The sequence below is a fragment of the Chaetodon auriga genome, chromosome 2 (assembly GCF_051107435.1).
Source record: "Chaetodon auriga isolate fChaAug3 chromosome 2, fChaAug3.hap1, whole genome shotgun sequence".
Lineage (NCBI taxonomy): Eukaryota > Metazoa > Chordata > Actinopteri > Chaetodontiformes > Chaetodontidae > Chaetodon > Chaetodon auriga.
Genome location: NC_135075.1, coordinates 23,183,926 through 23,202,561, shown reverse-complemented (window position 1 = coordinate 23,202,561; position 18,636 = coordinate 23,183,926). Strand labels below are relative to the sequence as shown.

The following is an 18,636-nucleotide window of genomic DNA, read 5'->3' as shown; positions in this document are numbered from 1 at the left end:
TCCCTTAGAAGTGTGAAGGCACTGGAGAAATCAAAGATTGTCTCAGGGCTCCCAGCCTTTTCCAGGTGAGACAGGGATACATGCAGGAGGTAGATCAGCATCATTCACCCCAATGCCAGTGCCAGAGGGGCCATGTGGTTTCAACAGGGGGTGGAGATGGACAAGAACCAGCCTCTCCGGGGTCTCCAAGGTGTGATATCACCGTCTTGGGTTGCAGAGTCTTGGGCACTTGTACCACACTGGACTCTGTCCAGCTTCAGGCTCAGGTTGAAAATGTGCTCTGCTACCCTGCACTGTTGTTTAAACAGTAATCGTCTTTTTAAGGTCAAAATACGTTTTTGTGAGTAAAATCTTAATCTGCAAGTGACTGTAGCTCACTACACTCAGTGGCCACTTTATTAGGTTTTTCACCAATCCAGTAAAAATACCCACACTACCTACAACCTCAATGACAAACTGCTGAACATTACAGTCTTCTTAAATGCAGACTTTATAGCAGGTCTGTTGCAATGCATTACATTAAATGCAGGTGTAGCAAATAAAGTTTAAACACAGTGTACATGAAATACAAATACTCGAGTACCTCAAAACTTCACTTGAGTAAATGTAAATGCACTCTGTTCCTTATTAATCATGACTTGTAAAAATGTAGAGATGAGGGTTTATTAGAAATTCATTACTTTTTATTAATAACTCAACAGAGATTTTTCACAACCTGGAAACCCAAAACTAATTGGAACCTTACAAATGATTTCTAAAGCTTCTCATGCTCACAGGATATTAATCTGTTTTAATTATGTTTTTGTTCATATACATATATGTAAAGCCCTAATGTATTAGAGTGTGTCATTATAACGAATTGGGTGTCCTAATTTCTAGGCTGGAGTTGGCTCAATGAATCCATCTGTCATGGTATCTTTCTAATTTCTTACAGTCTGACTTTCACATTAAGGTCTGTCAGCGCTCCTGGCTGAAGCAGCCTGTCAATGTTTCCTGCAGCTGTTGAGATTTTGCGTTACTTTGAGGTTTTTTTTTTTGGATGTGTGTGGTATTTCCAGCGCTGGCCGCTCGTCCCTGTGAAGCCCTGCCTTCCGAGAGGAGATACAGCCATCTGCCGGATTACAGCCGACACGCAGACACTGAGGGTTTTATTCTGTTTGAATGAGGAAAACATCGTGTCTGCCTGTCTGAAAGCTGTCACATGGGGCCAAGGAGGAAAAAAAATCGCTTCCTGAAATGATCCTCGTCACCGGCACTGTGTATTGTTTTTTTTGTTTTTGTTTTTCCTCCAGCGTAACATCGCGCCGCGTTTAATTTTCCGTCCGGATCTTTTGGCCGAGTGTCGGCGCCGATGATGATCAGCAAAGTTAAAAACGCGATGTCCACTCTGGTGGGAGGGATGATGCCGCACGGACACCACCACCACCACAACCATCACTCAGGTGGCGGCCAGACCTGCGGACCGGACAGCCTGCCGCCGCGCTTCCCTTACGGCCGGCCGGATTTCTTGGACCTCACCCCGGAGCTCCTGCAGTACTCCACCGAGCACGCATCGCGGCCGGTGCTCACGTTAAAGAGAGACAGCAGGCTTCCCTGGCGGACGGGATACGCAGAGTGAGTGGGTCAATGCAGTCATTCACGAAACGTCCACAGAAATCATTGGCATCACCAGATATTGTGATTTTATGAACCTATTGTCCTGATGAGTGTCAGGCCTGTGTTGCAGCAGCACCGAGTGCACTGCAGCAGCCAGATGATGGCCATTATGGCCTTTTGCTGTTGTGCACTTTCCACCACGGTGTTTCTCCCCTCAGCTGCTGTGCGTGATATTTGGATCAGTGTGTCTGAGCGCAGTAATTAGACAAAACGCTGCCCATCACGGCACAGACACGTCTGTGCTCAGTGAGATTTGACTAAAAAGCTCCTCCTCAAGTCAATTTAAAGAGTTGTGCTACAATTTCCAGGACAGACAAAAGTGAAAGCAGGAAATGTCTACCTGCTCATGTTACCAACAAGCCTTTCTGAGTGATATTTAAAACATCCTGTAACCTGCCTCAGTTACTCTGACTCTGAATGTGGCTTGTTTTCTTCGTTGTGTCATATTTATGTATTTCCTTTCATAAAAAGGTTTCGTGGCTGCATGAAGTTGTGACTGATGACCATTCACATTTTTTTCCTGAGCTTATGTGCAGAGCTCCTGGTGTCCTTGGTTTTACTGCAGGGGGGGTTTCATACACCGATACACCTGCAGTCCTCTCACAGGCCGAAATAAAGCAGCACCATTTCATTCACACCATTGGTCAGGATTTGCTGTTCTGGCGATTCCCGCTGAGGAAAAACACTTTCAGACATTCCTCTCTCCCAGAGGGAGGCGGGGCGGGGAGGTATGAAGGACTGAATAGGTCCAGTCCTACAGTACAGTATGTGGGCTTTGACACCGCTGCCTGTAGTCCAGGACCCAGGGTGTGAAAAAAAAAAGAAAAAAGAAGCTGACTCATGCAGAGTCTCAAGGGGATGAGGTTTGTGACGACAATCGTCTCAGAAGACTGAATGAGAGGGGTCAAACGAGGACGCTTTAATGTCAAAGGGGAGGTCAGCGTGTGGGAATGCGCTCCGTCATCAGTGCTGTCATCTGCATTATGCCTCATGTTCTTTAAGTGACTGAAGCCGTAATCACAGCATTAGCAGTGCTGTTTACAACACAACCTAATCGGCTGATCTGCTCATGCATCAGCTGCCGGTGCTCATTTAGCACAGAGAGCCAAAAAATCCACACCCGTCAGTGTTGAATTATCACACTGTGAGCAGACAAAACTCTCCAGCTGACCCAAATCCACCCCTGGAAACATCTGGAGATCAGGATTCTGCCCACTCTCTAACAAGCAGCGTTAATGCCACATTGTTGCTGTAATCGGGGCATAAAAGTTGGACACTTGAATGAATATACGGCCGTGTTTATTTGGGATCGACTGAGTTATTCATTCACTCACACCCAGCTGACATCTGGCTCTGGTAAGACTATTCAGAGCTGTCAGAAGGTGTGAAATGAGCTGTGATGTGTGTGGACTGATGGAAACACGGATAATTAAGCTGCACAGCATCATTTAAAATCAATCCAGCTGAAATTATGATCTTCACAGAGCAACATTTATTTATTGGAGCATCTTTCATCGGCGTTGCTTTCGTCACCTCTTGTGTAGCTGGAAGTCGGAACAATGGCCAAAACAGTGTACAGAAGGTGGATGCCCTCCAGCTGGAGGCTGCCCTGCTGGCTTCCATTCAGACTCTTTTCCACTTTGATTGCACTTAATTAGTGTCTGTCTGTCATTCTGGGGGTAATGAGGATTCATGGTCCTTGTTGCTGGGTTAGTTTGCATCACACTAATCCAGCAGCCTTTTGGTATGTTTTCACTCGTTTTGCACAGATTACGGTCGTAAAATGAAGCCGTGAACCTGAAATCTGTCTGCAGTTTTAGCAGGGCACAGGTTTAGGATGCTCGGGGATAATGAGTCTAATTGATGCTGTAACGCTGCTGCACAGCATTGTGTCAGCATAAATGCGTGAGTGCACTGATGATAAGACACTCAAAGGTGCTTTTGTGTAACAGCTATTTAATACATTTTAATATGGAGGCAAGCCTCCAGGCGCTGGCACTGAGATCATCAGAGCGAGTATGAGGAAGCTGTGTTAGATTCATTTTGGAAATGTTTTTATGGATATATTCTCTTGATTAAGCCAGGTTAAGCATGGGAAAAACTCATATCTATAACATCATATATACTTGATTGTTGTCAAGATATAGGAATTCTTTATAATAATATAGAGAACAGAAAGACTTTTTATTGTTCATGCTGAAAATAAGGCAATCCATGATTCTGTTGTTCAAGTGATGTAGTGCCTGCAGTTCCTGGTGCACTTTACATTGAATGTGCAGTAGCTCTTTAATTAAAGCAGCTATAATCAATATTTTTATGAGCAGTGGATCGAATGTCAATGTGAAAACAGTGTGTTATATGAGAGGCGTCGCCTGTAGACAAGCTGCCGCTCCCCTCTGCTTTACAGAGCTCGTACTGAGCTTCAGCTCATTGTTTAGCTGTCCGGTCCACAGCCTTCCAGTTTTGGTTCCTTCTCACTGCTCTCATAGCAACATTTTCGGCAGAAACAGGCAGCTGTTTTCGGTGAAGAGCTCGAAAATACCATTGTACCCTATCTGCTCAGCACCAAACAGCAGACCAGTTAGAGGCTAGCTAATGAGCTTAGTGGAGCATTTAGCAGCTAAAAAGCCACATATTTCCTCCACGAGTTGTGGAGACCAAAAATAGAGCTCAAAGAGAGCTAAAATTGGACTTGCATTCATCAGTTGGCAAAAACATGACTTTAAATGAATCATAATGTTGCTCCACAAATGCTTGGTGCTAACAAGTGGTCAAACACGGCCGGTTTAAGTACATGTTGATCCAGGAAGAAGACTATTGCTTTGTATGTTTTTTAGGATTTTATTGTACATGCTGGAAGTGAGAAAAGCACAGACACGCAGATGAACTAAAGCACTTTCAGTCTTTGAGGTAGTTAAGTTGCAGATAGCTGCAATGTTGAACGCTCACTGTGTGTTACCACACAGCTCAGTGAAATGAAGATAATTATTTACCTGCTTTTTGTTTAGATCATCCAGTCCTGACAGTACTCTGTGTCCAGACCCTAAATTAATGGTGAAACACAGTTTACAGGTTGCAGCACGTTTGTAATTACAGTGCCCACATTGTGTTCTAAGCAAGTTACTGCAGTACCTGTTATTATTGCACTGGGGATTTGTTTTTGTCAGCTCTCACCTGCCAGTCCTCATCTCAGCATTGCACCATGTTTCTTGCGAACATGACGAGCAACTTCCTCTCCCTGAAAAGGAATTCAGAATATGACTCGACAAATTCTTAAGTGTTCCACAAGCTATGCAGATTGTTCAAGGCCTGCAGCGTTTGTCGAGCTGCCCACCTCCACCTGATGTCGTGCAGTTCAGCAGCAACCATCTTTTTCACATTCAGTTTGTAAAAATCCTCTCAGACGGTCCACGCTTTTAGTCTCATATGTGTAAGCGTTGTGAGCAGAGGGATGAGCTACTCGCCCACAGGCCAGAAACACGTACACAGTTTTCATTTGAAGCATTACATTGACCTCAAGTGATTCAAAAAAATCACAAGCCAACACACACCATTTTCGGAAAGCTCCCGTTTTTCATAGAAAATTATCAATTCAAAATCTGAAAGGACGATTTCAGAGGCGTCTTCAGTCACTGGATTACATGCACCACTGATGTGCGTCTGATTGAACCACAAAGCCGCACGTCACTAAAACAGCCTTTCCTGAGTTGCAGGGACTTGCAAGATGAGGGCAATTGCAACATTTCTAACCACAGCTTCATGTTGTATTGGAAAAATTCGTAACATCACCAACGGTTGGACTTGACGGACGTTTTCATCCAACCTATGACGTTTAAGGGTGCAGAAGCCACACAATTCACGGGAACTCTCAGCTTCCTCTTTTGAACTTTTCTTGCATAATGTAGTTTACAGCGAGAGGTTTCACACGCAGAAATCTTGTCTTGCTGAACATGACCAGTGTGGTTTTCAGTCACAAGCTGTGGAAACTTATGACCGAAACGCAGATATGTGAAAGAGTCAAGTCACATTATAGGAAGGGTTGAGCTCCTGGTTTAGAATCACATCCTCCCACACAGCAGACATGTTCAATTATAGCTCATTGAGCGCATGTGACTGCGTTCAAAACACAGAATGATTGCAACACATGCAGAAAGAAGTCCAATTGTTAAAGAGATTCATGGTTTCCAGTCCAGGACTTTCTTATTTTTAAGGTATTGCAACAACGGGACAAGCTAACCGTCCCACCGTCCTGTTTCATCCAACATTAGTACACAGCTTCATTATTATGAAACATGTTTATTTAAAAGACCACAATGTGAAAAAAGTGACATTATGAGACGAAACATCATAACAGGTATCGTGGTGGCCATTCTTTCAGTGAGCCTAACAAACTGCAGTGGAAGCCTCCAATGGCTGATGGAGCAGATGCGTCCAATAACAGCAATTAAATAACATACTCTGTCTTTGGTGCCAAATTTGAGCCTTGGCAGAAAGTTTAGACGACTATCAGGTGACATTAAATTCTTCTCTGTCATTAGTCCTAATGCAGGGAGCGCAGTGCAGGACACTGTGGTGCCTGTCCACTGCTTTCAACTGATTAGAAAGTGAAAGGCTTTTTATAATCCAGATTTGGCCAGCAGAAACATTCTGTGCCTCATATTTGCTGCTCTCCGATATCAAAGCGGCCATTTTCTGTAATGATAGTGATCGGCTGAACTGTTTGAAAAGTGAGAAGTCAAAGGTATCACGTCGGTGAGATCCTCGCTCTGGATTTCTCTCGGCTCCTTTGTTTGACTGTACACTTTTTCCTCCTTCACTCGCTGCCTGTCTCCCTTTCATTTCTGGTCTTTTTCCCTTCCTCTGATGATCCTTGTAGAAACTGATGAATGACTAATCCCTCCCGCAGAAGTTTCAGTGGGAATCTTGATGACAAAGCTTGAATTAATGGAATTGTGCAATAGGTCCTGTGCTGTATTATCCAGCTAATGTGGCATTTATCTATAATTGAAACTGAAAATGTTACATAATGTGCCAGCATGAGGTCCAAGTCCTGCAGCTGTCCAAGTTAGCCTCATGTGGCAGCTTAAAGGACCGTGCGAGTGGATGTTTGCATGTTTTAGCCCATTTGCAACAGATTACATACACTTTACTCCACAGCTAATCATTTTGAGAACATGTTGTGTTGTACATTTTGTTTGCATTTTTCCCACTATTCAAGGTAGCCATTAGTTGCCATCCACTCCAGCTGAGCATGAAAATCAATTAGCTGATCCTTGAGACAAGCTTGAGTTGTGTAACATGTCAAAATGTCATTGCATCATTTCAGGCAGCTATTTTCTGCTTAAAAGCTTTTTTAAAAAAACACTATAACACTACCTGCTCAGCAGCAAGCAGCAGATACACACAGAGACTAGCTGGTGAACATAGTGGAGCATTTAGCAGCTAATAAGCCCAATATTTCCCCTCAGGAGTCAGTGGAAACCAAAGGAAGAGCAAAAAGAGAGTGAATATTGGACTAATATTAATCAGGTGGCGAGAAACGCAACTCCGAGTTCTCCACATGAAGACATGTCAGTGTTAAGATGTCCTAGATCCTAGAGCTCCATCTTTCAGAGGACTGTGGACTCCAACATTGTACCAGCAGTGTGGAAAAAGAACAGTCATTACACCTGTCCCCAAAAAAAAACTGCCCTAAAGAGTATCAAGAGTTCATCCTGGTTGCCCCGTGGTGATGAAATGTATGGAAAGCATTACTGAATTTGATGTGAGGAGCAGCATGTTTTAAAGCAGCTGCATTCTGTTCTAGACAAGTTCCTGCAGCACCTTTTATTATTGCACTGGGGATTTGTTTTTGTCAGGTCTCGCCTGTCAGTTTTCATTTCAGCATTGCACCATTTATCTTGCAAACACAACAAAACTTCCTCTGCTGGAAAAGGAATTCATAATGTGACTCGACGAATTCTTAAGTTTTCCACAAGCCAGGGATGAAGACTTGCTGCTGGCCTGCAGCTCTTGTCGAGCTGCCCACCTCCACATGATGTAGCACAGGGATTTATCTTTTGGCATTCAGTTTGTAAAAACCCCCTCAAACAGTCCACGCTTTTACCCTGAAAATGTGTGTGTTATTGTATTTCCACAGTTTCCTGCCTCTTCACCACTCTCTCCACCATTGTTCTGCATCGGTACCTCCAGTGAGCACCGCTGCAGCACACACTGGGATGGATGCCGCTGGAGTATGAAACAGTGCATTACTCTAAAGCCATTATCCTCCGCAGGCATCAGCTCATAATAAAAACACTTAATCCCTCCTGCAAGTTCCCTCTGGGACATGACTCCATCCTGCCCCACTTTTCTTTCCTTACTGCTGGACTCTCCATTTTTCTGGTTGCCATTATGTTTTCATGTGGTTAGAGGAGTGAGAGCAAACACTATAAATCATCTGACTGCGTTCTCACCTTTCTTCCCCACCTCTCTCTCCATCAGGGTGATCAATGCGGGGAAGAGCATGCTGAACGAAGACCAGGCCTCTTGTGAGAAGCTGTTTGTGAAGAGGCCGAGCAGCAAACACCGTAATTCCACTCTGGTGGAGGACAACGGGGTGAGCGAAGGGGCACGAGTCAGTGAATGAGGCAGGAAGTGTCTGGTCAACAGCTGGAAGCTCCAATAAACAATTAGTGATAAGGCTTTTAAATCTGACATCAGTGACTCCCCGATGTCGCTGAAAGACATCAAAAGTTCTTGTTATGTAACTTAAAACACAACATAGTCAGAGCTGTAGTGCATTAAAACATTAACTGCATCTGTGTACAAACTGTGGTTATCTGATACCCGACAGTGGTGCTATCCTATTTGGTATTGATGGATGTTACTTGCAATTCCCCTCCAGTCCTTTGGGACTTATTATGTTTCACTATGTGTACTATCATTCAGTTGTGTCTGGGATATCCATCACTGTTATTCATCATTACAAAGCCAAGCATCAGAAAGGAGTCCCAGTGGTTAAAACGTATACAGGATAAGCATTTTTTGGAATGTTTGTATGTTTAGCCTCAGCTTTGTCGTACAAACGATTAAACTGCAAAGACTTCAAAGTCCCAAAAAGGTCCCCAAAAAACAATTCTTCTACTTTAATTTAGCTTTTTGTCTAAACTGGTTGAGTCTTAGTTTTTTCTCCCTTCTCACACCTTTACTGGTTTAGTTGCCTCTCATAGCTCTCAGTTTTTGGCAAGCAGCAGCTGTCTTCAGTAATCCACTGTGAGATACTTACCCGGCACTAAAAGGCAAATAGAGACAGTTAGCAACTTGCTGGCGAACATAGCGGAGCCTGTAGCAGCTAGAGGACCAGATATGTCAGTCAGGGGTTGGTGGAGACCAAAAACAAAGCTAAAAGAGATGATAATGGACATTCATCAGGTGGCAAACGTGACTGCACAGGCCAAAGACTTGTTTCTCAGTGACTGTGGTCCTGTAATCGTTCTAAACACATTCACTCTTCAGGTCAATGTGTCTGATTTAGACCTACTACACCTGCACCTGTTTCCATCACTTTTGGAGACGTTGCATTCACTTCCTGGAGACTTACCCTAATCATAACCATGACCAGTACTTGCCTAACGCTTTAACCTTGACCCAAGTGTTCATACTAAAATTTCATTTACATTGTGTGGACTTTTGTCCCCATAAGGAAGGCGATTCCCCACAATGTGACTGTAATACACACACACACACACACACACACACACACACACACACTCATCCTTCATGTGGTGTAAATGAATTACATCATCCCATGTTGCACCCCTCCCCCACTGGAGTCGAGCATCAGAGGGGTAAGCCTGTTCATCTGTTAGTTTGTCAGTCGGGCCAACTCTGCTTGTAAACATGTCCACGAACACAAAGGCAGCAACGCCTTTCCATGACCCATTACATCATGGTAGATCAGCAGAAGCCCTGGGATGAGGATGTTTTCCCTCATCGAGATCCTGTTTGAGCAAACACTTGATTTTACTGAAGGTTCACATGACTTAATTTTCAGGATTTTCTTTGCTGTTCTGTAGCGCTTTGAGCCGTATAAATCATGAAAAGGAAAGCTCACAATGAGATTTTTGCCAAATTTCCCATAATATTACATAATCTATTTCACTGAAACTGTGGTTCAGACCTGAAACGAGGAAAACATATTGCTAAGTATTACAGATGTCAGCAGCTACAGCCAGAGCCTGTAAACCCTCACAAATCTGTGCCGTCTGCTCAGAGCTGTAATCTCATGGAAGATCTTTGAAATCATAACTGCAGGACCTATTACTTTGCTTTATTTCTAAATTTTTATGTTTGTATGATTTTTTTTTAGGATGGCACAGGAATCCCTCTTCACTTCTGGGGCGTGTTTGATGGACATGCGGGTTCTGGAGCCGCCATCATGGCTTCCAAGCTTCTTCACCGCCTCATCAGAGACCGTTTAGGAGAAATCTGCCACCTGCTGGAGAACCCCAACAGCGCTCCTCCCATCTGCCTGGCCAAGAACGGCAGCCCGTACCAGGCGGAGACAAAGAAGGGAGCCGCACAGGAACCGGAGGACCCAGACGCTATCAGCGACTCGTCAGTGCGCTTTCACATGGAGAAGGTTGTCAGCCTGGAGAGCCTGGTGATGGGCGTCATAGAGACCGCCTTCACACAGATGGTGAGCAGATGATAACAAACAGTCTGTGTGAGAAAACAAGGGAACGGTGCTCTGCATTTTTAGGACTGCACGAGGCAGTTTTGCACATTTTGTGTCTTCAAACAGCAACATTACTCAAAAATGTAACTTCAATTCCCAGAAAACACTTTAGACTTGTCAACTTAGCCGGTCTGTTATGATTCGCACCAAAGGTCACCGACAGGAAATCTTATTTTAGTGAACCTAGTTTTCTCTCACTTCTTTTTTAGCCATGCTAATGATGGCGGTGTCAGTGAGTCTGTCATTAACATGCTGCCAGAAAATGAATCCCTGACTTTGCCTCGAGTGTCACCAGCTGGTCAGTTGTTTAACTTATCCAGTCAAATATCTCAACGTCCACTGGACAAACACTCCAGTAACTCCAGATGCTGCATCCCAGACGTGCAAGAAGTACTGAGATCTTAACAACACCACAGTGTAGAAATACTCTGTCTCAAATGAAAGTCATACATGTGAGTTTTTACCCCTGCACGAGTAGCATTAAATGTACTTAAAGTACTCAAAGCAAAAGTGCTCATTATGCAGAATGGCATGTTTCAGAATAATGTATTTTATGTTATTGGATTTGAATTATTGATGCATTAATGTGCTCATCACTTTAATGTTAAAGGTGCTTTAACTACTTTTATAGTTGTCTGCGGGGTGCCCTGTCAAGTTCCCCTCTGGGATCAATAACGTTTAGTCTTTATCTATAATATTACATCATTATTTATTCGTAAATCTCTGTATATCTCGAAAACTAGTGGATGCATTGCTATGAAATGTGGCTCACTCATTCACGCCCCCCTGACGATGAATTTTAATAGTTTAGGCGATCCCTTTATTTTTCATCTAGCACCATCATCAGGTTCAAATTTCAGCGTGTCAGGGTGCCTTGGTAGCTGAATGGTTATACATTGTAAGTACACGGTGACATTGTTGGCAAAGCTGAACGCGCTCGCCGTCGTGCAGTCAGTAAGCTCAAAGTGTCTCTTCTCTGAGGCAACCGCTGTCTGGTTTAGATGATACTGATAATAACCCACAGCCGAGGTAATGCATTCTTCAAAGCCTCTTTGTTTCTCTCCATCCGCAGTGCTGTTTTATTTCGAGCATGAATATGTATGAAGGAAATAATGAGCCGTTCTGGGTGGCGAGAGACAAGGTGCTCTGTGAAACCGCTGAGGTTTTTCTGCCATTTTGTTCTTACTTTGATATTTCTCATTTTATTTCAGGATGACCTGATTGAAAAGGAAAAAGCGTCGTATGCCATCTCTGGTGGGTGCTGTGCCTTAGCTGCCATTCATCTGATGGGGAAACTCTACGTGGCCAATGCTGGAGACAGCAGGTGAGAGGAGTGAGACAGTGTTCTGCTGCAGAACACAAGAAAAATGAAATGAGCTCTCCGATGTACAGTGGATGCACCTTTACATGCATGGCCAGTCTGGTCAGATACAGCAGCTTCTTGTGCCCCCTGTGGTTCACTTTGCACACTGCAGCATCATATTGTGTAAAATGAGATTCTGTCTGTGTGAACCTTCCCACTCCTGTCTCCCCTCCCTCTCTCTCTCTCTCTCTCTCTGCAGGGCGATAATCATCCGAAATAATGAAGTTATTCCCATGACTAATGAATTCACACCTGAGTCAGAGAGGCAGCGGCTACAGTATCTGGTATTCTTCAGTCTTCTACGTTACGCATGGCAAACACAGTTCACAAACGGACACCGTCACCTGTTTTAGTAGCTGGTTGTAGGTCTGAGTCACCCAGTGGGTGGATGATGATGCTTGCTGCTAAAACAGGGAGCTGCTTTGTGCCTTCGGTGTACTGCAGGCCCTCTGTGCCATCTTACAGCTTGTCTTGTTTTAGAATAACCTGACAGACGTTCAGACTTAATTACAGCCTTTTATTCTGTAGTTTGATGCGACCTGCTCCATTTTGTGTGTCGCTCCAGGGCTTCCTGAGGCCAGAGCTTCTGGGTAACGAGTTCACTCACATTGAGTTCCCTCGTAGGATCCAGCACAGCGAGCTGGGCAAAAAGATGCTCTACAGAGACCACACCATGACTGGCTGGTAAACCTGGAGGTCCTTTTTAATCACATTTCTGACAGTTTATCACTTTTCATGAACACTTCATTCTGTACTGGCCGTCCTGTGGTTGTTTGGAACAGTTTGGAGTGTTTAGGAGAAACAGGAGAAGCTAAAAACAGCAGATTGTGGACATTATTGCTATAAACGATTCATTACTTTTGAAAATTATCTTGCTTCAGTGATGTAACCTGAGATCTGTCTGATGTTGTGTTGTAGGGCTTATAAAACAATCATTGAAGATGATCTGAAATTCCCCCTGATATATGGAGAGGGTAAAAAGGTAAGAAAGAGGAACAAAAACTGTTATTTATTTGATGCACAACCTTTTGAAGAGATTTCTAAATATGAGGGTGCTGACAGCTTCTGCTCAGTGTTGACATAATCGTGATATCTGCATGAAATCATGTCGCTGACAGACGCACAGTCATGTCTTTGAGTCTGTCTGTGCAGATTAATACAGTTACGAAGCATTTTTACATCCGTCTGGGCAGAAATGAGACTCAACATTTTCATTATAGTCTGAGAGAACATGGTCTTCATCTAATAATCCCTCATAAGTGGATTTTCCTCGAACCGGATCACATCCTGAAACAGTAACCTACTTTATTGTGTGTGTGTGTGTGGTTTTTCAGGCACGCGTCATGGCGACAATCGGAGTGACCCGAGGGCTGGGAGATCACGACCTGAAGGTGTACAACTCCAACATTTACATCAAGCCCTTCCTGTCATGCGTGCCTGAGGTGAGTGTGAGGAGTTGGAAGCAGCGCCGGGCGTCAGCGCTGCCTGAGGAGTCGCCTCAGCATCGCTGCGTTAGCCGCCTTGAAGCCTTTAGGTTTTACATCTGAACAGCTTCTGGGCCTGTTGGCTGTGCAGACTCAGATACGGTGCAAAGAAGCAGGTTAATTCAGTCCAGCGGTGATTTTTCCATCTTTCATTGAAAGATATTTTACATAAGAAGTAGAAAAAAAATGAACAAAAAGCAGGAACTGAGTGTTGTATGCATTTCTTACTGTACAGTTAATGGACATATTGTGATGTGTTCAGTTTCTCTGATTTTTTGGGAAAGGTCTCACCCTTATTCCTCAGGGAAAACATCTTTTTTTTTCTATGTCCGTCTGTTGTGGAACATCCATTTTGTACCTATTTTTATTGATACCATTTTTGTAGGCATCCAGTAACATTTTAGGGATCTTCTTGATGACTTCATCTGTTAATCAAAGATACAATATTAAAAAAACACAGAGAGGCTTGTGGGAGGCTTTCATAGCTTCATTTATCCTCAAGTGCAACAGTGCGAACGACGCTCATCATCAGTCTGCCTCATAAACACAAACGTCTCCTTGTGCGACACCTTTTTGTTTTCTGCCGTCCAGAGGGCGCTTTTGTGAATATAACATCTTGTTGTCTTCAGGGATCCGAACCCAAAATGACTCTTCAGGTTCATTACTGTGGAGCTTTCACTGGATAAATAGTTTTTTTTTTATTTCCTCCACACAATAATCCATGGATATCAAAATAAATATTTGGTTTCAACATCAAATTACATCTTCAGTTGATAAAATCTCTTTAATTCTCCGTGTGCTCTGCTGTTGGACGCACAGAGTTAAAAATACTCCCAGCCTCGTGTTCAATTTTGTTTCTCACTTCCTGTTCGAGCACTTCTCAGATCAGCATTACAAGAATATTTTCAGCCCTCTGTTTCTTAACCTTGAACGTATCCCGCTTGTTGTATGTCGCTCTAAATAAGTGGATCAGAACATGTGAATGAACATGAGCAGCTTTACCGCCGTAAATGGAGGTTATGCCCCTTTGATGCCAGCATACATCTGCTGATCCTCCAGCACTAAACGCACGGGCACAACATGGTCACTGCCCTCTTTATGCCAAACAAATCATGACAGCACGATGGACAGAAGATGATCAGAAATGTGTCTTTCTGCCGCAGGTGAAGGTTTACAACGTGGACGAACACAAACACGGCCCGGACGACGTCCTGGTCATGGGCACAGATGGACTGTGGGACGTGACGACGGACAGGGAAGTTGCAGATGCTGTGTCAGCCTACTTATCCTGCTGTGACCCCTCTGATCCCATGAGGTCTGCAGCCTGACAAATAATCCTTTACATTAGGAGGCTGTTCTGCTCTGTGTTCTGTCATGTGAACGTGTTCAGGGAAACGACGTGAAAGCTGCAGTTTGACAAACCCGCTGCAATGTAACATCACTTCTGTTGTACTCACTGTGTCCACTAGGTGGTGACAAATTCTGCTCGTAGTTAGAGTATTGATTTAGTTTCAGCTTGAGCAGGGTAACGCTTTACATGTTCAAGTGTGTGTTGACATACAGTATTATAACTTTTCCTTTATCTGCCTAACATCACATTATAGTGTGTTAAAAACCATTGATTGAATGGCGATATACTGCTTATATATGCCAATGAAATGAAAAATAGGTCTCCAATCCACAAGCAATTATCCAGTCAGAAGGTTAATGATCATTATAATCATAATCTTAACAATCAGAGTAACTTTTATTCATAAAGCACCTTTTGTACAAAAAGATAGAATGAACATTAAAACAGGGGTAGAAGATGAATGGGAAATAAGATGGACAATAAAAGGAAGTGAGCACGACAATAAAACACTTAACTGCATGTTAAGCTTAAACAATTTCAACTCTAAACTTTCACATGTTTTATGAAGCAGCGTTTCCCATCAGGACCTGAAATACTGAAATGAAATCCTTTCAGTTAAAAGCTTGACTTTGTTTGTAAGTCAGGTGGAATTCATGCACACAAATGATTCAGTCATTCTCTGACATTAAACAGAGGACAACGTTCAATATGTTGCTGGCAGTTTAGGCAGCAATGCACAGAAAAAGCATAAGAAGGAAGCTCAAACACACTGAATAATAACAATAATGATAAAATAAAGTACATAGAATGCATAAAATCAGGCTGGCTGTGTTTCTCCGGGTCCTGTAAACTTTAACTTTCAGATGAATGAAGTCAGAAAGTGGAATCATTTTTAGTGACCTTTGTAGAAAAAGCAAGCTTTAGTTGATTGAATGTGAATCTGTATTGTGTGTGTGTGTGTGTGTGTGTGTGTGTGTGTGTGTGTGCGCGCGCGCGCTGGTCTTAAACTGCACCGTGTCTCATTGTAATGGCTGCCCTCTGTGTGCGACGCAGGTATACGCTGGCGGCCCAGGACCTGCTGATGAGGTCACGAGGAGTGCTGAAAGAGCGCGGCTGGCGCCTCCCCAATGAAAAACTGGGCTCAGGCGATGACATCACTGTGTTTGTCATCCCATTGGCCGGGCACGAGGTAGAGACATGACAAGGTGCTGCCGCCACCGCGATGACTCTCTAAACCCTGGTCAGACGGTGGGTGGGGTGGGGTGGGGTGGGGGGGTCAGGAAAAGAAAACACCTTCATCATTGAGAAGACTCGGGTTTGAGCAGCACCTTCATCAACCCGCTAGACTGGACCCAGTCCCAGCCGCTTCCCTTCAACCCAGTCATGTAACAAAAGATTTCCAGTGACGTTATAAGAGAAGTCACGCTCGCTCTCCCCGACCTGCTGTTTGTGACGGTTGCCAGTGAGAATTAAACCCTTGTAGTATTTTTCTTTCCCTGTTTATGTTCAAGGCTGAACCGCTACTCAATCCTCTGAAGGGATTGTTCATTTTCATGTCATGACCTAAATGTAACTCTGTTTTGTTAAGAAAAGAAAAAAAGAAAAGAAAAAAAAACAACAAAGGAAAGTAAAGAGAGAAGAAAAAAGCAGTCATGCAGAAGAGAATGTGAGGAAACCAAAGAGATGCGTTCATGGCATAAGGATGGAAGTCTGTAAAAATAAAAAGATAAAAGATAAACAAAAAAAAATCATTAGATTCATGTCTGTACATTAAAGAAGCATGTGGGAAGTAAAAGCAGAGGAACGGGCCCTTTTCTCTGTCGCTGTACCTCCTTTTTAACGATGAATGAATGAATGAATGGCGACGCCTTGTTGCACATGCTCTGTGGTAGCCTGCTGATCTGTGGTATCTTTTCATCGAATGTGCTCATAGATGTTTTCTTTGTGGCATCCCTGTAACAAGACCAGAGGAAGACGAAGGAACATCTGTTTGATTATATACATGTTTTCATTATCTAAGCCTCCGAGGGGAAAGTAATGTGCTCTCGGTGGATGTCTGGGTATACGGTGGGATGTGATGATCGTCACACATTATGCCTTATTAAGAGATGAAAGGGACTCGGGAGTTTTTGTCTTCAGATGCACTAAATTCGATCCTTGTGGAAGTGGCAGAGAACAGTGTATGCCCTTAAATGTACCATATACCTCTTTTGTACCATTTTTGTTATGTCACGTCGTTGTTTAGATCGTCCGTATATTTTTAAAGGCCGCTTCGGTTGGAAGCCGTATCAGAAGTTTTATTTTTATGTTTCTGTCCATCGCTGTTTGTTTAGAGAGGTGGTTTGTCCTGTGAGCTGCCGAAATGTGAGGTAGAGGGATGATGTGTTCCAGTTTAGAAATAAATCCGATTTTTCCCATTTGCTTTGAACTTATTTATTTAAATTCAGCCCCGTGGAGGAAATGAACCTTCAGTGTGGTCAGCTGATGAGTCAGAGGTCTCATAATTACACTGAGTTCAGCTGCTGAAGACCCACTTTTTCCCAAATATATATGAACTATTCTGATCAGTAGAAAAATAATCTTCATCTCATGTTTAGTTTGGTCACAAAGCCTTAATTTTAATTGATCGCTGTGTTTTTTGACCTTGGCTTCACTTCCTGGTTGTTTTGGGTCTCACACACCCCATTTTTTACTCTACATATTTTAAATATTTACTTTAAATAGTTTTCCTTCTTTACTTATTTAAACTTCATATGTATAAGTGTAGATTTGCCACTGGTCTTGCACTTTTGACGAGGGAACTTAAACGGCCCTAAAGAACTGTTATCACATTCAAACAAAGAAACATTTCAAGCCTTTTCTGTTATATGGTCGACTCATAAGGAAATACATATCTGATTATATATAGGCTAATAAAACACTGCTGAGTGTTTTATTTGAACTGTAAAAGGTGGCTGTGTGTCTGCAGAACATCAGGATTAAAGGAATTTACAGGCATTTATAGACATTATGTAAACTAACTAAAGGGTGTGAACAACTTCCATAAAGATATAACAGGGAGAAGTACTGAGATACTGTACTTGTTTTCTGGTAATACCATAATGTAAAAACACTACAAGTAAAAGTCAGTGAAGTATTACCAGCAAATAATACTTTAAAGATAACTCAGTTTATGCAGAATGGAGCCTTTTTGCAGTCTTATATTATTACAGTACATTAGTTTTTTTATTGGTGTTGTTGCATTCACATAAAGCAGCATTTTATAGTTGCTGTCGAGGTGGAGCTCATTTTAATTGAGTTATGGGCTGTTTGGGAGTTTAAAGCCACTCATTGTCTGATTCGATTAGTGAGCACAGACTGTGATTGGTCGATATCTCCCTCACTTGTTTTGTTTCCTTAAGGCGACACGTCCTTAAAGGTGCTCTGTGGAGTTCACGTTACATTCAGTGTTACTCACCAAAACGTACTGCGTGTCACCTCATAAAGGTGCTGAATGCATTTCCTTCCTCCGCTTCCTTAAACATCTGCAAATCCAGCGTTGTTTACGTCCATGTTTACTTCTCAGCAGTCTTCTTCCTCCCTGCCCTTGTTGGTGGATTGGTAAATGTCCTGGCTCGTTACCGCCACCTGTAGACCAGTGACATAATGTCTCAAGTCTCATGTTTGGGAGATCCTCGCTCCTCGCTGCTCTGAGGAGACGGGAGGGAGACACAAGAGCAGCCTTCAGCGCAGTCAAAGCAGCTGCTTGTTGGATACCAGTTATTGATTGGACGATGCAGCTGATCGGACGGATACGATACATCACATCACTGGATTTCACACCAGAGTGAAGACGGAAAACAGATTAAACTCAAGTGTTTCACTCCCAAAGTACTGTATTTTGTTTGTTTTCTGATTCAACACTTAGTCACAAATCGGTGTTAACTGTAGGTCTGAACAACAATATGACAACTTTTTTTCTCACGATCTGTTATTTCCTTTATTAACTTTTATTATAGATACAGTGAGAGTCAGAGAGAGTAAGAGAGTTTTTTCCACATCATTTATCATCATTTCCATTCAG

At 43.1% G+C, this 18,636-nt stretch overlaps 1 protein-coding gene across 1 annotated transcript; it reads left to right on the top strand.

Moving 5' to 3' along the window:
* The first annotated feature begins 1,076 nt into the window (after window positions 1-1,076).
* On the top strand, window positions 1,077-16,990 carry ppm1j (protein phosphatase, Mg2+/Mn2+ dependent, 1J). The gene is made up of 10 exons (XM_076741614.1): window positions 1,077-1,614; window positions 8,140-8,254; window positions 10,007-10,336; window positions 11,587-11,699; window positions 11,938-12,022; window positions 12,304-12,422; window positions 12,657-12,720; window positions 13,073-13,180; window positions 14,386-14,537; window positions 15,627-16,990. Exons 1-10 carry the CDS (start codon window positions 1,352-1,354, stop codon window positions 15,772-15,774), a joined length of 1,497 nt encoding a protein of 498 aa, XP_076597729.1. The 5' UTR covers window positions 1,077-1,351; the 3' UTR covers window positions 15,775-16,990.
* The last annotated feature ends 1,646 nt before the right edge of the window (window positions 16,991-18,636 follow it).